The following is a 19632-nucleotide window of genomic DNA, read 5'->3' on the forward strand; positions in this document are numbered from 1 at the left end:
ATATAGGAACAACAGTTGTAGTTTGCAAATCAACAACAAGTACTGACAAACCATGTACACACAACAGGTCACTCAATTCAGCATGTTCACCTAATTTTATTACAAAACACAGACAATGATTAATTAATTGCTTTCCCTATGTGCATGCTATTAATCAAAAGAAAAACCATTCACAAGATGAACGAACGATTGTGTGGTATTAGCGCTAACTATTTCTTGTTACCTATATATACGCTAATTCTCAAGGAAAAATGCAAATAGACTGCTCCGGATCAAGGGGATTATAAACAAAGTTAGCATGAAGTTTGCAGAATGCGAAGCTGGAAAAAATTTTGCATTCAGAGCGGGCAAGAATGAGGCAATTATTGCTGTGGCGATTGCACAAATGATACCTAAGCAGAATACCTCACAAAGCAAAGTTTACGCAACATACTTCATGCATCTCACCAGTAACAGAGAAAACTTGACGCAGAACGACGCCCGCAATGCGCTACATAAATGAATTCGACAGTGCACGCCGGCCGAAACTAGTCCGTGCGATGAGCACATCGAACATAGCCAATGCAACGGATCAACTACAAAGCATTGTGAAGTTCAAAATACCAACGTTGCGTCTCCAAGGATTCAAGCTGCAGTCTCTTGACAACAAAAAGTAAAACACAGGAGCAAGCACGCTGGTAAGAGGCACCAGGCGTTCACTAGTGCGCCCTAGCTTGATAACTAAAGTGTTCTCGGTCCTTCATCAACTGTCAAGCCTCACGCGTGCGAAACAGCAAGTAGTTCGTTCTTATATGACGTACAGAAGACAACATTAAAAATTTAACTCAACCTTGGCACCTTCGTGTGCTCTTCATTACACCAGGAAGAGCGGTAAAGCACCTTCGTGTGCTCTTCATTACACCAGGAAGAGCGGTAAAGCACCTTCGTGTGCTCTTCATTACACCAGGAAGAGCGGTAAAGCATGGCAATAAATCAGTAGATTATTTTCTTGATGAATGCAAACAACGGCAGATTTTCGTCTTATTATGCCGTATGAGCTTTCTCTAAAGTTCTCCTGCGGCTATTTGTGACACGGACGTAGTTATCTGGGCTCTGTTTTAAGTAAAGGTGTGTCGCGTAGATGTTGAGAAGAATCGAAAGGCGTGAAACCGGAAAAAAGAACACAGAGGTTAGCCATGTAGAGTTCGAGACGACGCCGCGGTAGTACCACGGAGTCTGAAATCAAAAGAGTTCGCAGTTCTTGACCGGCTTCATGGGCGAGCCGACCGGACAGGCGAAGACTTTCGAGAACGCCTCCACGTACGGCAGGAAGTCTCCGCACTCGGGCTCCGAGAGCCCTCCAGTCCAGCTGCCATGACACTTGGCGTAACAGAGAGCCACGAAAAAGAGCTGAGAGTCAGACAGGGCGGGCAGTCCCGGCAGACTGGCGCTGGTCCCCAGATTTGCCGTCGCGTTGTGGAACGCGTCAAATAGCGGCTGGGTGGCGAACGCGGAGAAGGCGCCCAAGAGCCGCTCAGGACTGGCGCTGACGGTTGCGAACGAGACGCCGGTGCAGTTGTAGAATCGATAGAGGGGGCTATCCAGGTCGCCTATGTGCGGTATGAAGGTCAACTGGCTGAGCGCGTTGGCGAAATGGAAACCGACGCCCGCGTAGTTCATCGCCGGAGTGCCGCGCACGTCGAAGAAGGGAAACGCGAAAGCGTACGGCATCAGCACGACTCTCCCGTCGGCCGTTAGAGCGGTGAAAGACAACTGCTCGATGGCCGTCGAGGCGATGCGCGATATGTCGGTTCTGTACGGAACGGCCGCCGCAATCCAGTTGTCGACGAGCGACGACGTCATGTCTCTGCTGTCCAGGGATTCGGCCTCTCCGCCGGCGCTGGTTTCGTCGAAAACAGCGAGCGCGCTCGCGGTGAAATCTCTTTCACTGAGGGCCTGCAGCACCTTCGCGATGCTGGCGTTGTCGCTGTGCGGCCAGCTCTGCAGACTGCGCGAGAAAGCGTGCCGAACGCTCCACAGCAGCCGCTCGGCCTGGACCCGAGTGTCACCGACGAGCATGTGCCTTACAGATGAGCTGAACATGGTCGTTCCCGAAAGCAGGTAGGCTTTGCTGAAGCAGAACGCGCCATGTCGCAGGAGCGCGGTCTTCTGGCTCCCGTAAAAATTTTCCACTAGTAGCCGGTTGGTGTAGAGCGCGGCAATCTGGATGGTGCACCAGGACACGAACTGGTGGAGCCGCGATTCTCCCAGGTACCTCCACAAGTAAAATAATTGCGTCACGTACGTGGGATTGGTCGTCACGAGCGAGACCTTCCTAGTTATGCCCAGAGAACTGAATGTGGCATCCCAACGGGCTTGCGTGAGATTCGGAATCGTTCCGATCATGAAGCTCGTATTCAGTGCCTGCGGTGTCGCGCTGCCGTTTAAGAGACCAACGTAAAGAGCACCGAACGCTATGGTTTCGGTTGTGAGAGTCTCTCTGAAGGTGAAGCGTTTGTTGCCCGGTTTCGCGTGCGAGCCGAATGCCGAAACAAGGGTGTCGAAATATTGTCTGGCTTTGTGGGGTTCTCTGATCAGTTCCAGGCGTTTCTTAAAAAGTGCCATTTCCACGGAAGGTATCAGGCTCAGCGTGATGGGACGTCCGCTCGCGCCGCCAGTGACGTTGACGCTGAAGAGTACGCTCCAGTGAAGCCGTAGGTGGACGTACAGCAGCGTGTGCAGAAGGTCGGGCGTAGCTTTGTGTTTATAGGGCCAAGTGATGCCTGCGGCGGTCAAGGCCCGCTCGACTCGCGGCATCTCGTTGCGCTCACCGTGAAGTACGCTCACGCAGCTGCGGTAGAACGCTGCCGCCCGCTGGAGGGCGCTCTGGCCGCGCGGCGGAACGTCGAGGGCCTGCACGAACCTCGACATCTTGTCGAAGGTCGACAAGAAGGCTTCCTCGGCCACCGAGAACTCGTGCGTTCGGCGCCATCCGTCGCACACGTAGCGCGTGAAGTCGGCGCACGGGTCCACGGACTCGTTGAGCGAGTCGCGGAGCCGCTTCGCGTACTGGTGGCACTCCTCGCTTCGGCAGCCGTCGGTCGCAGCTTTGCGGCTTCGGCCGGACGCAACGAGCAAGATCAGCATCATAGCGCCCGCGACAACCACGACCAGTACCGCTGCGACGCTCCCTGCGACGGAGCGCGGTAGCGTCTTCCATGGTGATCTCTGCGTGGAGAGAGAGGGAAATTTATGTTCAGAACGCTCACCTATGGGGTATTTTCCCGATAGTGGTTCCTCGATAGCTCGGCTATTTGTAGAAAGTTCAGGCTCGCTCCAGGCGTCCGTTCTTAAGCTGCTGGGCCACAATCGTTGCTAAAAATTGGTGATGAAATGCCCAAGGGTATAGGAACCCATAAAAAAAAAGAAAAACAAGAGAGATAGAGAAAGTCATAGCTGTGTAATGAAAGCGCGTATTAGAGCCACTTTCAGGTCCTAGACATCTGCCAATCATACCGGCGCCTCTTGAACACTGTTGGCAGCCAGCTCCCTCAAATTATGCCGCTCTCGTTCAGATGACTGCCACGTACACATTTTATTGACTACAAGATCACATTTGGTTTTGACTTTTAGGCCATTAGAAACTTAATCTGGCTGGTATTCTGTGATATTCAGCGCGTAGGTATGAGTGTGTGCGTTTTGTCGCTCGCCTGGGCAAAGAAACCACCTTCTTGGAACGCGTATGCGGTTCTGGAGAAGTCCATTGAAGTTATGGGGTCATTGAGCATAACGGACGTTTGCTGTATATGTTTTCGTAACTGTCGTTTGTCGCTAATTATTCATATAATTTTTTTTCTCATCTTCTGGCGACTTCTATGTATTGTTGTAAAAAAAGCCTATCCCTCTTCGAAAAGTAAGAAAGGCTTTGATCTCTCCACCGACATATGCGAATTGAAAAAGATGTAATATGCGTGAATGGAAACATTTTATGAAGATTTTACTTTAAGAACGCGTTATTTGCACAGCCATATCCACGTTTTAGAAGAAGCCTCTTACAACACCAGCCAACACGAGCCTCGCAGACACATATACCGTCATTCCCATGATGGCACGGCGCCCCCTTAAGAAACTCTCATAGACGGTGGCGCCAAATTACCCTCTAGGTGTTATAGTGAGAAACTCTATGTTTGCGGGACTCGGCGGTGATGACGTAGACGATTGGATCGACCACTACGACCGCGTGAGTTCTTGCAACAAGTGGAACGATACCCAGAAATTGAGGCACGTCGCCTTCTACTTGACCGGTGTTGCAAAGACGGTATTTCAACCACGAATCCGACATCGCGGATTGGTCCACGTTTACCTCGAAGCAGCGGCAAATCTTCGCTTCCTCGTCTGGCCGTGCAGAAGTCGCCAAACAGAAGCTGGGAACGCGCCGCCAACTTCCCCAAGAGTCTTACGCCTCATACATAGAGGATGTGTTGACTCTGTGCCGCCGTGCGAATCCTAGCATGACGGAAGCCGAACGCGTTCGTCACATCTTAAAAGGCATTTGGCCTGTCGCGTTCAACGCCTTAATCGTGCATAATCCGGCTTCTGTCCTAGACATCACTTCAACGTGTCAACGCCTCGACGAGCTGCAGTCTATTCGTCTTCCACATGACAGCAGCGATCCTCAGGTTCCCCATTCTCCAGATCTACGTGCTCTTATCCGCACCACCATCCGCGAAGAGCTTCAATTAAAAGACCTAAGGCGTATATATATATATATATATATATATATATATATATATATATATATATATATATATATATATATATATATATATAATATTTGTCAGTCGTAGACCTATTTAGCTCGCAGGGCCGGTGGCGCTTTCGACAAGACTGCAAGCAGCTCATTATTTATTTATTAGTATACCCTCAAGACCCAGAGGGCGTTACAGAGGGGTTAAGTACGATGCAAATAAAACAGAAAACAATAAAACGAATTTACAGGAAAAAACAACAACATTAGTTTGCAGCTACACCAGTAAGTGTTCAGTAACTGCTGACCTGAACAACGCTTGGTCCTCAGTGGCAGCTATGGAGGGGGAAAGGTGATTCCGTTCTCTAGTTGTCTTCGGAAGGAAAGAATGTAAAAAGGGATTAGTACGGCACAAATGGACGGCTGCTTTATTTGGGTGGCCAATACGTGATGAAAAAAAATAACTTCAGCTCATCCCCGAGTTTCGGCCAGAAGCAGCTGGCACAAGACACGCGCTTCATCACGCATCGTTCTCCGTTCGCAATCGGCCCGCACGTTTGCTCCCAGACGTGCCCTTTGAAATTATATTGTTTTGATATGATGATAACTGCTTTTGCACTTGCCGAATTTTTCCCTGTTTGTTCATGCAAATAGAAAGGGAAAGGAGTGAATGACGTTAAGAAAGACGCTGAACTCCCGGATTGGCCGCCGTGATGTTACACAGCCGCTTAATGTTACGCGGCTTGTAGGGCTCGCTCAAATAAATTTTTCTCTCGACACAGACCAGGGGTGCTATAACGTAAAGCTGTTCCAAACTTTCCTGTTCCAATTCCGCAATCATCCCTTCGCCATTGGCCAGCAACTTTTTTCAACCAACCCCACCTCGCCTACCTACCATGCGACGTCACGAAAACCGCGGTAACTCCCCATCTCATATGATGTGAACACACTGATTATGCATGACTGCAAAGAACAAAAGAAAAATCGTTATTTCTGATTCGACGCCTTTTTGCCATTAGACCTCGGCTATTGGTCAAAAGTTTTCGGGCTGCACCCACTTCACCTGCCTGTCACGCGACGTCACAAAACCGCGAAAGCTCACCGCGTCAATGTGACGTGTACGCGTTAAAGACCATTAATATGCCGAACCAAAACTGAATTTTTTCTCTGAATAGCCGCAGTGCCTACACTGAGCGGCTTGTTTTATCTAATACAGAAGAAAATTCAGTTTTGTTCGGCATACTAATGCACCTTTAACGCCTACACGTCACTTTGACGTGGTGAGTTTTCACGGTTTTGTGACGTCGCATGACAGGCAGGTGAAGTGGGTGCCTCCTGAAAACTTTTGACCAATAGCCGAGGGCTAATGGCGAAAAAGCATGGAATCAGAAATAACTATTTTTTTCTTTCTAATCATGCTCAATCAGTGTGTACACGTCATATCAGATGGGGAGCTTGCGCGGTTTTCGTGACGTAGCGTGAGAGACAGGCGAAGTGGGGTGGTCAAAGAAGTTTTTGACCAATCGCGGAGGGCTGATTGCAGAATTGGAATAGAAAAGTTTGGAACAACTTTACGTTATAGCGCTCCAGGAGGCCGCTGTTAGCACTTGTCGCTACTTCGTGACGCTGTTGGAGCCATTTCATTGCGCTGGGTTCAGCCGCAGCACACACAACTAATATTGCAGTGATGGACTATGTTCTACTTAACTGCTCGCTAAGGTATATAAGCATGAACTTAAAACGGCCTTGTCTTTACCCCCAATAATACAAGCACTAAGTCAAGACAACAACGTTTCCAGCGACGCTACCAAATGTAAGATGTCGACGATGGCGCTGTTGCTGGCGTCTATGCGTTCGTGGAGCTCCGCTATTTCGTAAACAGTATTTCTATAAGAACAGCCTGCGTAACGTGTTTGCGGTTCGTGCTTTCTTTAATATCTACATGCCCTAACAGGAGCTATTAGGTCACGCAGAGGTCACCCTTGACTTTTGGGTCCACCACCACGAGCTGGATGTTCTCCTCTACGTCAACTAATCCAAGAACTGAGTTGGGACTGGTGACCAAGTCGACCTTGGACACCGGATTCTTCAGAGACTCACAAGAGAAGACATACTTGACTTGGGCGTTCCAGTATCGGGACGAGACAAATGAGAGCACGTAAGGGCCTGATATCTTCGACCCACTTATCGTGCTCTTGACTGGAACCACAGCTGCTGTCGAGTCCCAGGTCTCTCGCCCGAATTCCTCAAATCCGGCAGGCAAAGGGTCCCTTCCCGCCATGACACGTGAGAACCTAGTAAGGTCCATTCCCATGGTCAACCCGTTTGGTTATTCCGTGTAACAAACTAATACTTGTTTAAGAATGGCTTTATCAACGACCTTTGTGCACGATACGAAAGGGCTGTTTTGTTGCGAAGATATGTTTTGGGGTATAATGGTATCTGATGATAATGATGTGCAGCGTTTATCGGCGCAAGGGTCAAGTATGGTCGAAGAGCGCCATGCAAGTGATGGACAGTATTTGAATTACAAGCTCCCAAGTGCCAGCTATTTTATGATATGTTGGATTTGTTCAACCAAAAAAGAACCCAGAATTATCAGATTGCGAAGGGTTCTGTAACATTCGTTGTGGATATTTCGTGTCGCCATCGGTCGTCGGGGTACCCTTAGCGCCGCACCCACCTGCGTCGGTGCCACAGCAGGTTGCGTAGTGAGCACTCATTTCGCAGTGACTTTCTACGTTCTTCCCTCTGGCATATAGCAAATGGCGCGTCTAACTTAGGGGCGTCCGTTCCACGCCAGACTGCGCTATCAATGCGAAGCAGTCTTTGCCACGTGATGGGCCCTTTGAGTTAAGTCGGTGGGTAGGTAGGTGGGTGGGTGGGTGGGTAGGTAGGTAGGCTTTTGCGGCGCATCATTTGTGGTCTCTTCAATAAAATCGTTACGCAGATTCTACACACTGTGGGAATCGATGTTGTGCGAATAATTTGACAGGTAGCTGGCTATCGAGAGTCATTTGGGGTTAAGCAAACATTTACCGGATGGACCATCACATTTGTGTAAGGCGAGTGTAACGCCTTGATAGTGTGTGAAGTACGTGCGATGCAAGCATGAGTGTGACGGCAGCAGCAAGATGACGGCGATGGCTACGACGATGTTATCAAGCTGGTGGTATGATTACTGATTTGCTCCTCTAATTCGGGAATGACGATAGGCTGTCAGTAAACCTGCCATATTCACTAAAGCTTATTTCAAGGCGCTGCGCAGGTTCCGTTGACAGAAAGTTATGGTTGTAAGATGAAGCTTTTCGCATTTTATAATGAGTTCTTATCTTATAAGACAAATTCAAGACAATAGAGATTGGTTTATTGCTCACTCAATCATGTACCCTTAAAAAATTATCACCGGCTGAGAGATAACGCCACTCCCTCCCCCCTTCTATGGCAATGGCAGCTATAGTGCTTTTAGATGCTGTGCGACATTTTGCCACCTTAGGGCCCCACCCAGGTAGTAACGATCAGGTCGTGACGTTTCTTCGCCGGAATACAACAAATCAGTTGTGTCATTGCCGACGCCATCATACTATCGTTTTTTGCGGGGGGGGGAGGGGGGCATGCACACAAATTTGGTTGGGGAGCGGTTGTTTGAGCAGGAGGGTGTTGTCGCACGTCATTTTGTGCCAGGTATACACTGGTATGCCGAAATTTCAGGGTGTGCATTTGCCCAGTGTGCGTTCTCCTAGATACGCCTCAGCAAACATGTTGCTCTGTTTGCTAGTGCTTTCCAGAACTCTGAACTACGCTAGAAAGCCTGGGTACCTTCGAAGTTTCCCATACGTAACACTAATTCACACGGTGCGTGAGACCTGCATAATTTTCATTCATGCCGTATGCAGCTGTTCTCATAGTAAATGTTCCTGTCTGGAAATGACATAGGTACAAGGCTGCCGTATAGTGCGTAGGTGAGTTTCCGTAGCCACGGTAATATGACATCTCTACAATTTTCCACCAACTCCCACCTAGCAAACTGAACGATTTACCTGCGTCACCGGAGTGCCGCTCGACGAACGTGGCCTAGGACTCATGGCGTCGCCGGTGGAACTGGACATTGGGCTGGCCAAGGAGGAATAGGGCGAGAAGTCCCGCATCGCACTGAGTGCATGCTTGGAGGGCGGGATTTGCCAGTGTTTCTTCTCCAGCTTTGGAGGCGGTAGCGAGGAGCGGACAGAGCCTTTGGATCCATTCGTCAAACGCCTGTCGGCCATCGGCGCCCATCCGGACGAGGCGGTTTCGGGATTCATGTCGTTGGCAAGTTTGCTGCTTGAGGATCCTCTGCGAATTAGCAAGTCGACACCGATTGAAAGGCCGGTCACCAGGCCTCGGTGAAATTTTTGTTCAAAGGCTAGAAGTAGTAAAACGCCATCCAGGCAGTGTTTTACTCAGCACTTAAAAAAAGTTGTTTAGTAGTAGACGAGACGGCAGCCATCGAGCGGAAAAAATAACAAACAGAAAAAAACGTAACTCACTAAGACTCACTCACAAAGCATATTTATTTTGCTTAGGTCTCACTTGGACTCAGACTCGCAGATCGATGTGAGCGTGAGTGACTCGACTTATGAAGAAGTTTTCCCGGCCTATGATGACAACTAATGCAATACACGATGCGAGGAGGCGAGCTACGCTCCCGCAGCGGGTGCTCTCTCCCTTTGTCTAGACCAACGGCATTCTCGTCTTGTCTCCCTTCCTGTATTTTGTCTACGTTGTTATCTCGTTGCTCAGAGAATTTCCAGAGGCGGAGCTCGGTGTTTCGCGGAAATCCCCGAATTTTTTGCTTTACCGCAGGATATTTGGGTACTGCAGGCACCGCGCACCCGTAAGGGAATTAAATCACTCGCTCACCGCCACAGTGGCTATTTCGAGGAGAACGCGGGCGCTAGTGTTTCAGTTACGAGCTGTTTTCGCGGCGTGCATCGGAGTAATAGTTTGCGGACACGATCGCCAATGGTTGATGTACTCACCGCATCTGTTTGCAATAATAAACCTTGAGAGGAGCCCTTTCGAGAAGCAACCAACGCACGCCTGTTCTAAAGCGAATAGCTTTCTTTGGCACTTCGATCCTTCCTAGTGGCCGGTGTTTGCTGCCGCAGTTTCGCCGACGATCGGCACAAAGGCGCCGATGCAAATGGTCCGTGCTCTCGCGCGGCCGAGTTTCGGGCCACGTTTATGCCCGAACGCCGCCTGCCTCCCTCTCCTTCTGTGGCTGCTGCCAAGTATGGCAGTCGCCTTGCGCGACGCAGCTATATATATATATATATATATATGTGTGTGTGTGAACAGAGCCGTTAACCAGCACATCTGCAGATATATATATATATATATATATATATATATATATATATATATATATATATATATATATGTATATATATATATATATATATATTTATCAGATGTGCTGGTTAACGGCTCTGTTCGCTAAGGAATTACGCAACGATGTAACAAACGCCACCTTAATAGCCTAGCTGCAGCAAATATACGCTTTTTAAGCGCATAATTTTTTTAACGAAGCGACCGAATGGCTTTCCAGAAGAGTTTGGCTATTCGCTTACATTAACAATCATCGTCTGTGCCTTCTGCGTAATCTTTGTTTTTGTGTCTTTTGACACTAGCTGGTAGCATCTGCACTCCGCGTTGCCGAACCGAACGTGCATCGTGTCAGACGTACGATGTGTGTCCTTAAGGTATCCGACCATGCTACCGGAAGAAAAAAAAAGTGTCGCCTGGTTGCGCCAATCTGCTTAAATGTGTTCATTTTCCTCCTGTTTTCGCAGGCCGAGTCTCGTGGCCCTTCAACTTCTAAAGAAAGTCCTCGAACCTCTCCTCGTGATGTGTGCGTTGTGCCAGACTAGTTTCTCTTGATGTCTTCACGGGATTGAAAGCGCTTTAATTTCAAGTGCATTTCGATTTGCTTGAGGAGACAATAGTCGCATAGGGACACATGCGATTAGTAAGAAACTTGGCGAATTACCGAAACACTGTGCGTGACAATAAATGGCGAATCGCGTGTGCTGAATGTACATGTTTCATCTTGGCACAGTTTCAGGTCTTCAAATTCCGGTTGTCAAAATCCGGCATAAAAATTTTGCCGGAAACCACTGCTTACCAAAACCGACATTCACACTTCAAGCAGTCCTTATTGTTGGCCTCTAACTTATTTATTTTTACATTTAACCGACAATCTCTGATCACCAAGACTTGTACGGCACAGCAATCGCATCACTGTGGCTTTTTTGAAGGTCTCTCTTCTTAAACATATCGCATAATGACAGCTTGCACGAGGCCTCCAAAAATATGACTCACTTTGCACAAACGTTTGGCCTCTCTTGAAGCTACTGTGTTACATACTTATATGTTTCGTGCCCATAACGTACACTCGGAATGCCGTTCGGATTTTCCAAATCGCTTCTGCTGCTTGATAACTATCAAGCTTCTCAGACAACTTTCTGTAGTGTCTTTTATGAAATTTTTGTGTCATTTTGCTCACTTGTTATCGCGCAAAAACCAGATGATAGCATCCAACATCACTGCTCCTGCACAACAGCAGACGCAAGTGGAAGTTTGGCCACCTTCAGGCTGAAGACACGAAGGACTTTCGTTTCACGAGGCTTAGTGTGGCTAAAAAAAGTTATACCTAAAATAAAGAATATCGAATATTTTTGTATGTCGTAACAAATCTTTAGGTTCCTGGGTAGCTTGTTTATTTCTGTTAGCGCACTGAAATAAAGAATTGCACAGGATAATAGAGTTTCATCACCACATAGCTTAATTTTAACGAATAAACTCTAAAGTGCGTCTTCTTCGTATGTCTATAAAGGTCTGATTGGCAATGACGCTTTTTAGGGAGGTTCAACTTTTAACACCCCGTACCCATTACACAGCCAAAGTGGGCGCCCACCTACAGCGGGCCCTAGGCGTTTAGAGCATTTCATGTAGACATATATACAGAGTATTTCACCTTACTTGAGCCAAACCATAGATACGCATATGCCACCTAGCTAGACAGAACCAAGGTAATGTTTGCCGTCGCCTGGAGATACTCAGAATTTCTTTTTGCATTCCCCCTAATTATATAATTAGTCCTAATTATTTAATCAACTTCCTAAATATTATAGTTAGACCAAAGTGTCAAAGAGAAAATTGCAGAGCAACATGAGAAACTCTCGATACAGCTTTCTGTTGCTCAATACGTGCTACATAAAAGTGTTCTTTCCGAGAGTGAAAGAAGCCTGCGAATACACACAGAGCACAGGGTTAGGACCTGTGCCCTCTGACACGCCCGAATATCTTCCTAATTTGAGAAGCGGTAGCTTTCTTTAGCAACTTCGCCCAGATTGGATTAGTGTTGGGCGATTTTGCACAATATGATATCGGTAGCGCATCCATACAAAGACTTTCACTGACAAGCGGCATATATAGCCAGTGCGATAATGGCGCAGCCTGCTAAAGCGCCGGGATACTGTCCTTGAGGAAGCCCTGTGGAGTGGGTTCGATTCTGCACAGCGCGGAAGAAATTTGAAAGGGTTTCTAATGGTACACTGGGATGGTCGAAATCGTCCGTCGCGGAAAATGGCCGGTGGAAAAGCAGCCGGGCTTCCCTGCAGCTGCATTGCTGCTACTGCACGCTGCTTCTCCCTGCACACGCTAGTGCCGTCAGTAGGCGCCTCCGTAAAGTCCGCGCTCGACGCGGATGCGATTCCGCCGAGCATCGTATAAATTTGTGGCGTGCTGAATTAGTGATGACGGTGAGCCATAGTAAACATGCGTATATTTTTACTCAGCAGAAGGCCCTAGTTAACAGTCATTCCTCGGCGTATCAATCTCCCGGCCACCTCGCACCGGCCACGCGTGATATGAGTCACGCGCCCGCTTCACTCCTTAGACAATGGCCTATCCCTAGCCAGCCGCCGTCCTCATATTCCCCAATGTCAATTCTGCTACAAGACGCACCACTCTATTGATGGAGCCGTGCAGGTAGCCGGAACTAAGGAGTTTGGGTCACAGTGTTGGGAGTTGAAGTGTGTTTGATGATTGGCTAGGACCAGCTAGCCCTGGGTTGATAGGCTTTTCCGGTGACTGAGGGAGTGGGTCCTCAATCAAGGCGGGCTTGAAGTGATCGATAAAGATACTGTCCTGTTAGTCATTTAAGTCCACAGTGAACTGCTTGTCTGCACGATGGATGACACCGTATAGACCGTCGTAAGGGCTTTGCAGGGGCTTGCACATGGAGTCACGGTGAACAAAAGCATAAGAGAACGTCGCCAGCTCTTTGGAAATATGAGAAGCGGTACGGTGCTGACAGCGTGGTTCAGGAGCACGAACTGTTTGGAGTGAAGCTCGTAGACTGTTGATGTACTCGGTTGGGTCAGGGCACAGCGATGAAACGGTAGGGCGGAATAATTTCCCTGGAAGGCGTAGTGGTGCTCCAAAAAACATCTCGGCAGGCGTGCAGCGCAGATCCTGCTTCAGTGTAGCCAGAACACCCAGCATAACCAGTGGTAGTGAGGTGGACCAGTAAGTGACGTCAGGCTGTGCTCTGGGGGAGGTCTTAATGGAGTGGTGAAAACGTTGGACAAGACCATTGATGATGGGGCGATATGCCGTGGTGTGTATGCGAGAAGTGCCTAGGAGGGTAAGCAAGTTATTGAATAGTGCCGTTTCAAACTGGCGTCCTCTATCCGTTGTAGTAATAGATGGCACGCCGCATCGCGAAGCCCAGCCTGCGACGAACGCGTTTGCGATGGCCTCAGTAGGGATGTCGGGGAGAGGGAAAGCTTGTGACCATCGGGTAAAGCGATCTATGCCGGTAAGAATGTGGGTGCTCCCCTTTGATGGCGGCCGTTGCCCCAAAACGTGAATATGTACCTTGTCGAATCGTTAAGGGGGTGGAGTAAAGGAGCTGAAAGGTGCCCTTGTGTGTTGGTGAACGCTCGATTGTTCGCATACCATACAACCACGTGCCCATTCACGCAGGTCCTTGTTGATGCCCGGCCAGACGAAACGTTGTGTTACCAGTTGTTGCGTGGCATGGATTCCAGGGTGGGATGACTTATGAAGGGCATGGAAAACGGTGCTCCGGAAACTGAGTGGAACGACTGCACGTGGGGTGCACGTGGAGACATCACAAAGAATAGGGATGCCACAAAGTGAAAAGCGGACATCACGCAGACGTAAGGCGCCAGGTTTTCCACGAAGCGCGATTACCTCTGTGTCGTCTTGTTGCTGGGAAGCAAGTGTGGCGAAGTGATGGAAGAGGCACAGTGCTAAAGCGCGTCCACTGCGGCATTGTCCTTTCCGTGCACGCGCCGCACGTCCTTCGTGAATTTCTTGAATTCCGCGATGGAGGAGAGGTGGTGTGTTTCCCGTGATGAAAATTTTGCAGCATTCGACCGAACAATGAAGGTCAAAGGTTTGGGGTCTGTCAATGTGGAACTCTCGACCCTTCAGAAAGTGTCGGAAGTGACGTACAGCCATGTACATTCTGAGTTTTCTTCCTAATGCGCTGTAGCGGGTCTCCGTGGATGAGTGATTCAGAGAAAAGAAGGCAAGGGGCTGCCAGACATTATCCGCCAACTGTTCCGACTGCTGCATGGGACGCATCGGTCATGAGGTAAAGTGGGGCTCCTGGTCTTGGATGGATGAGAAGGGTTGCCTGAGACAGCTTGGTCTTGATGACATCAAAAGTGGTTAATGCGCCTGGGGACCAGGTGAGTGCAGCTGTTTTGGATTTGTTGCCCTGGAGCATGTCCGTTAGGGGCTGGAGAAAAACAGCGCAGTGAGGGATTAAGTGGTTGTAGGAATTCGGGAGGCAAAGAAACTAGCGCAGCTTGAGGATGGAAGATGGCTTAGGAAAATCTTGTATTACCCGGATATTTAATTGCAAGGAACGTGTGCCATTCTTGTCGACATGGTGACAGATGAAGTTCAACTTGAGCGCACCGAATTCGCACTTCGTCCTATTGATGATAAGGCCGTATTCGGCCTCGCCGTATACACTTGAAAGAGTTGGTCCATATCTTGGATGTTTTGTCTGCGCCGCGACTAAAGACATGCAAATCGTCGATGTACGCGAAACAGAAAGATAATCCTCTTGTCACTGTGTCGATGAATCATTGAAAAGTTTGCGCGGCATTGCGAAGGCCGAAAGGCATGCGTACGTGCTCGGAACAGTCCAAATGGCGTGATGATTGCAGTCTTGGAAATATCCGGTGGCTCCACAGGAATTTGATGGTAAATTAAGCCTTCACCAGATCGATCTCGGAGAATATCGTTGCTCCATGCAGTGGTGCAGACAAATTTGCGATGTCCGGAAGTGGGTAACGATCCGGAATAGTATCATTGTTGAGCACGTGGTCGTCTCCGCACGGCCGCCATTCTCCAGGAGATGCCTTGAGCACCACACGCAATGGAGATGCACAAGAGCTTGAGGAAAGCCGCATAAACCTCAGTTCGAGCATGTGTTCAAATTTGCACCAGCAGTGAAAATGTTCCAGGAGTGAAACCGTGGGACTACATGCGTCTATGACGGAGTCGGCAAGTTGGGCTAGCTGGGACACGGGCAAACTGCTATCGGTCAGCAGAACGATGCGGGACGGCGGTGGGCAAACGTGGGAACAATTCCCAAAGGAAGTATTGGTAGAATATGGCTGCCTTGTTTCCAAGGAGCTGTTGAAAACGACGCCGGAGCTGTGATGGCTTGGATCCCCGAGCTCTTCCGTTTGTAGAAACTGCTGTAGCCGTTGCTGTTACGACATTGTCGTGCGTTTGACGAGTTCGCTCTTGAGGATGTCGAAAGGATCTGTCGCCGAGGGTAGGTCGCGAAGCCAGGGGGAAATCTCGGCCGGCAGCAAGGATACGAGATGATTGAATTTTTTAGTCTGCGACGTGACTTGCGCGACGGCGAGCTCACTGTTTACTTGAGCGATCCAGACTTGGGGCTCCGCTGGCCATTACTGGGCTAACCTCAGTGAAAGAGCAGCTACATCACGCTGTGGTGCAGGGGTTGTTCGATCGCTGCCATCCGTGACGGTAGTTCCACGCTGACCATTGTAAGCATTGTTGTCATCTGGCACGTTCGCTGGCCGTGGTCACGAATCTTGTAGCATAGAAAATTAGCGACGACGATGAGCCAGAATAAACAGGATCATATTTTTAGTAAGCAGAAGGCTCTAGCTGATGGTCATTCCTCGGCAGGTCAATCTCCAGGCCACCTCGTACGGACCACATGTCATCTGAGCCACGCGCCCGCTTGGCTTCCTAGGCGCTGACCTGTCACTAGACAGCTGCCGTTCTCCTCATTTTCCTTGACGTCGATGCTGCTACAAATTCAAACGATATTTTTTGTAGTTGTAGAGTGGTAAATAGCCCGTAGAAATTACCTAATTATCGAAGCTAGCATCAAAGACGTTCATTAAAGAGTGGCACCACTTCTACTGGCACAAACACAGTGCTCCAAATCGGCGTGAAAGAGGCTCGGTGAAGGTATGTGGCACATACGTACACAGTGCCACATACCTAGTGACCCAAGTTGGTCCCGCAGTTTGGGATTCTGGTTCCTCATCACAGCAACCAGATGCGCTACGTCACATACGTACACAGTGCCACATACCTAGTGACCCAAGTCGGTCCCGCAGTTTGTTTGGGATTCTGGTTCCTCATCACAGCAACCAGATGCGCTACGTCACACACCTACACAGTGCCACATACCTAGTGGCCCAAGTCGGTCCCGCAGTTTGTTTGGGATTCTGGTTCCTCATCACAGCAACCAGATGCGCTACGTCACATACCTACACAGTGCCACATACCTAGTGACCCAAGTCGGTCCCGCAGTTTGTTTGGGATTCTAGTTCCTCATCACAGCAACCAGATGCGCTACGTCACACACCTACACAGTGCCACATACCTAGTGACCCAAGTCAGTCCCGCAGTTTGTTTGGGATTCTGGTTCCTCATCACAGCAACCAGATGCGCTACGTCACATACGTACACAATGCCACATACCTAGTGACTCAAGTCGGTCCCGCAGTTTGTTTGGGATTCTGGTTCCTCATCACAGCAGCCAGATGCGCTACGTCACATACGTACACAGTGCCACATACCTAGTGACCCAAGTCGGTCCCGCAGTTTGTTTGGAATTCTGGTTCCTCATCACAGCAGTCAGATGCGCTACGTCACATACGTACACAGTGCCACATACCTAGTGACCCAAGTCGGTCCCGCAGTTTGTTTAAGATTCTGGTTCCTCATCACAGCAAGCAGATGCGCTACGTCACATACGTACACAGTGCCACACACCTAGTGACCCAAGTCGGTCCCGCAGTTTGTTTGAGATTCTGGTTCCTCATCACAGCAACCAGATGCGCTACGTCACATACGTACACAGTGCCACATACCTAGTAACCCAAGTCGGTCCCGCAGTGTGTTTAAGATTCTGGTTCCTCATCACAGCAAGCAGATGCGCTACGTCACATACGTACACAGTGCCACACACCTAGTGACCCAAGTCGGTCCCGCAGTTTGTTTGAGATTCTGGTTCCTCATCACAGCAACCAGATGCGCTACGTCACATACGTACACAGTGCCACATACCTAGTGACCCAAGTCGGTCCCGCAGTGTATTTAAGATTCTGGTTCCTCATCACAGCAACCAGATGCGCTACCCATTCGAGCTTGGACTACCCAGAGACCCAGGTTTACAGGAAAATGGTAAGGGACGTAGATAGCTAGCCAGCAAGCCCCCGCAAAGTTCGTGAAGCACCCTAAGAATGCTAATCGCGTTAAAACCTGGAGGTGCATAGAGGGAAAGTGGAGGAGGTGGGGCTCAAGGCATCTGATTGGTTGGCGCTCGTGCGGGTGATTTCACGCACTCGGCGGAGGATGAGGTGAGGAGGCCACGCGCGAGCTGCGAACTGCAACGACACTTCCGCGTTGAGTGCGGCCACTTGATTGCTGCGAAGTTGTAGTCAGGATGCTAGAGATAAGGGGAGTTGCTGCAAAGTTTCAATGGCGAGGGCGCTGTGATTAAAAGGTGATATACTTTACTTAGGTATCATTTAGCGATTAGGTGGGAAGCCAGATTGTCAGGACGTATCTGCTGATGCACCCAAAAAGTTTTGTTATTCACGGAGGGCATGGGAATATGGCAGCAGGTTACGCAAGGAAGCTATCGTTAACTTTCCCACTCATCACCGACGGTTTCTTCTAGAATTTTATCAATTTTATTATCAATGAGAAAGCTAGGAAAAGTTGAAATAACTAACCTGTCGTTGTTCGTGTCCCTGGGATGGCCTGGAAAGCCTGAGTTACGTGTCGCAACGAAGGGACAAGTCTTGAACGACTCCGTCGCCGCAGCCATTGGCAACGCTACCTCTTCTTCTGGTGCGTCTCGAATGGCTTCTTCAGTGGGCATCACGTGCACACTCTGGGCATCGTTCATGCTTTCGGCATCGTCGGTGGCAGTACTGGGGCTACTTCGAGGCCGCGGCACTGCCGGATCCTGCATGGTCACCCAGCGCCCCTCGAACTTGACGAACCTTGAAAGAGTCGGACAGTTATCCGGCCTTGACTCCTCCAGTTGGACCTGGCGCTGGTGAGCCCACTTGGGATACGAACAATGGCGAGCCCGAGAGCCTGTAGGACGGCTTTTCCGTGAGAGGAGCTGAGACTGCAGGCAGCGAGACGAACCCGACAATGACGCGGCGTTCTTCTTCTTCTTCCTCCTCCTCTTCTTCTTAAGCTCCCTACGATATCGGAAACAGCCGGAGAAGGGGATTCTATTTCTTGTTTTCAACTAATGTGGCTCATGCCCACTACTGGGGATCCGCAAGAAGCAGGCAGTTTTGTAAATGTTTTTACTATTATTGTAACCAAACTAAAACTTAGCATAACAGAGTCCGGGTAAGACAAGAAATAAATAAGAACATAATTGAGATGAAATAATAAAAAACAAGATAACATAAATTACCCTTAATTACAAGAATAAAAAGGTAAGCATTTTGTGTCCCTAATAAAACTGTAAGTTGCAAGAAAACAAGAATACGTTTTGCTACTAGCGATTGCTTCTTTTTCTCCTTCTGCCGCTGTGAAGACGGTCACGTGTGGAGACCACTTTTGTTATCGTCTGAACAACAAGAGGCGTGTACTAAGGATGAAAGATGGGTAAGCTTTCGTCGAGGAATTATTTGGTGGCTTAATTTGCCAATGTGCAAAATCTCACTGATCTCAATACTCATGTTTGCAATGCTTTTCCTTTTGCCGCTTCCGTCTTGTTTCATCCATAAGTGCATGCATCTATCAAAGAACAAGGAGTACGCACTCGTTGCTGCAAGATTCAAAATACTAGCGAAGGTACAAATTTCTATATAGGAAGAAAAACAGGAAGAAAGCCAAGTGGTCTTAGTGAACAGAACGCTTTAGCGGTCATTTTGGCCTGTGTTAGAGAGGTAGTGACAGAGACGAAGGCGTGAAAGCAAGGTCACAGCAATTTTAAACGCCAAGGAGTGCAATGCATGCTTTTCGCTAATCAATTAGTATTATTATCATTACCATCATAGCCGTTGTCATCATCACCACATCTTGGTTCATTAAAAAGGCCTTCGCTTAGCGATCTACAGGCTAGCTCCCTCTTGCAGAAACTGGCCACGCATTGTTACAACTATGTAGCTGTGCGCCAGTTACAGACGTCCCCCAAGGCAGGTCTAGATGACGAGCACATCCTAATTGGATTTCTCCGTTTTTTCTGCGCATGCGCGAAGAGCAGTCGTCGCGAGAGAGAAATGTGGGGACTTTCGGTCCTTGAGATTTCTCTTCGACTAGGTACTACGGAAAAGAAAGTTGTTAGCTCCGTTCGT

The 19632-nt window shown here is 48.9% G+C and overlaps 1 protein-coding gene across 1 annotated transcript; it reads right to left on the reverse strand.

The window, feature by feature from the left end:
* Window positions 1–221: 221 nt before the first annotated feature.
* LOC142576424 (endothelin-converting enzyme 1-like) lies at window positions 222–18513 on the reverse strand. Its single transcript, XM_075686554.1, has 4 exons — window positions 18043–18513; window positions 8767–9058; window positions 922–3207; window positions 222–837 (listed from the first exon to the last, which is right to left on the reverse strand). The coding sequence occupies exons 1-3, from the start codon at window positions 18282–18284 to the stop codon at window positions 1222–1224; spliced, it is 2520 nt and encodes an 839-aa protein (XP_075542669.1). The 5' UTR covers window positions 18285–18513; the 3' UTR covers window positions 222–837; window positions 922–1221.
* Between the last annotated feature and the right edge of the window lie 1119 nt (window positions 18514–19632).

This window comes from Dermacentor variabilis, chromosome 3 (genome assembly GCF_050947875.1).
Source record: "Dermacentor variabilis isolate Ectoservices chromosome 3, ASM5094787v1, whole genome shotgun sequence".
NCBI lineage: Eukaryota > Metazoa > Arthropoda > Arachnida > Ixodida > Ixodidae > Dermacentor > Dermacentor variabilis.

Bases quoted from the DNA above. Each gene is read 5' to 3' on its own strand.
- LOC142576424 (XM_075686554.1), bottom strand. From the start codon at position 18,284: ATGCAGGATCCGGCAGTGCCGCGGCCTCGAAGTAGCCCCAGTACTGCC. The intron at 9,059-18,042 runs GTTAGTTATTTC...GCTAATTCGCAG, and splicing joins AGGGACACGAACAACGACAG to AGGATCCTCAAGCAGCAAAC. The intron at 3,208-8,766 runs GTAAATCGTTCA...CTCTCCACGCAG, and splicing joins GCGGCACTCCGGTGACGCAG to AGATCACCATGGAAGACGCT.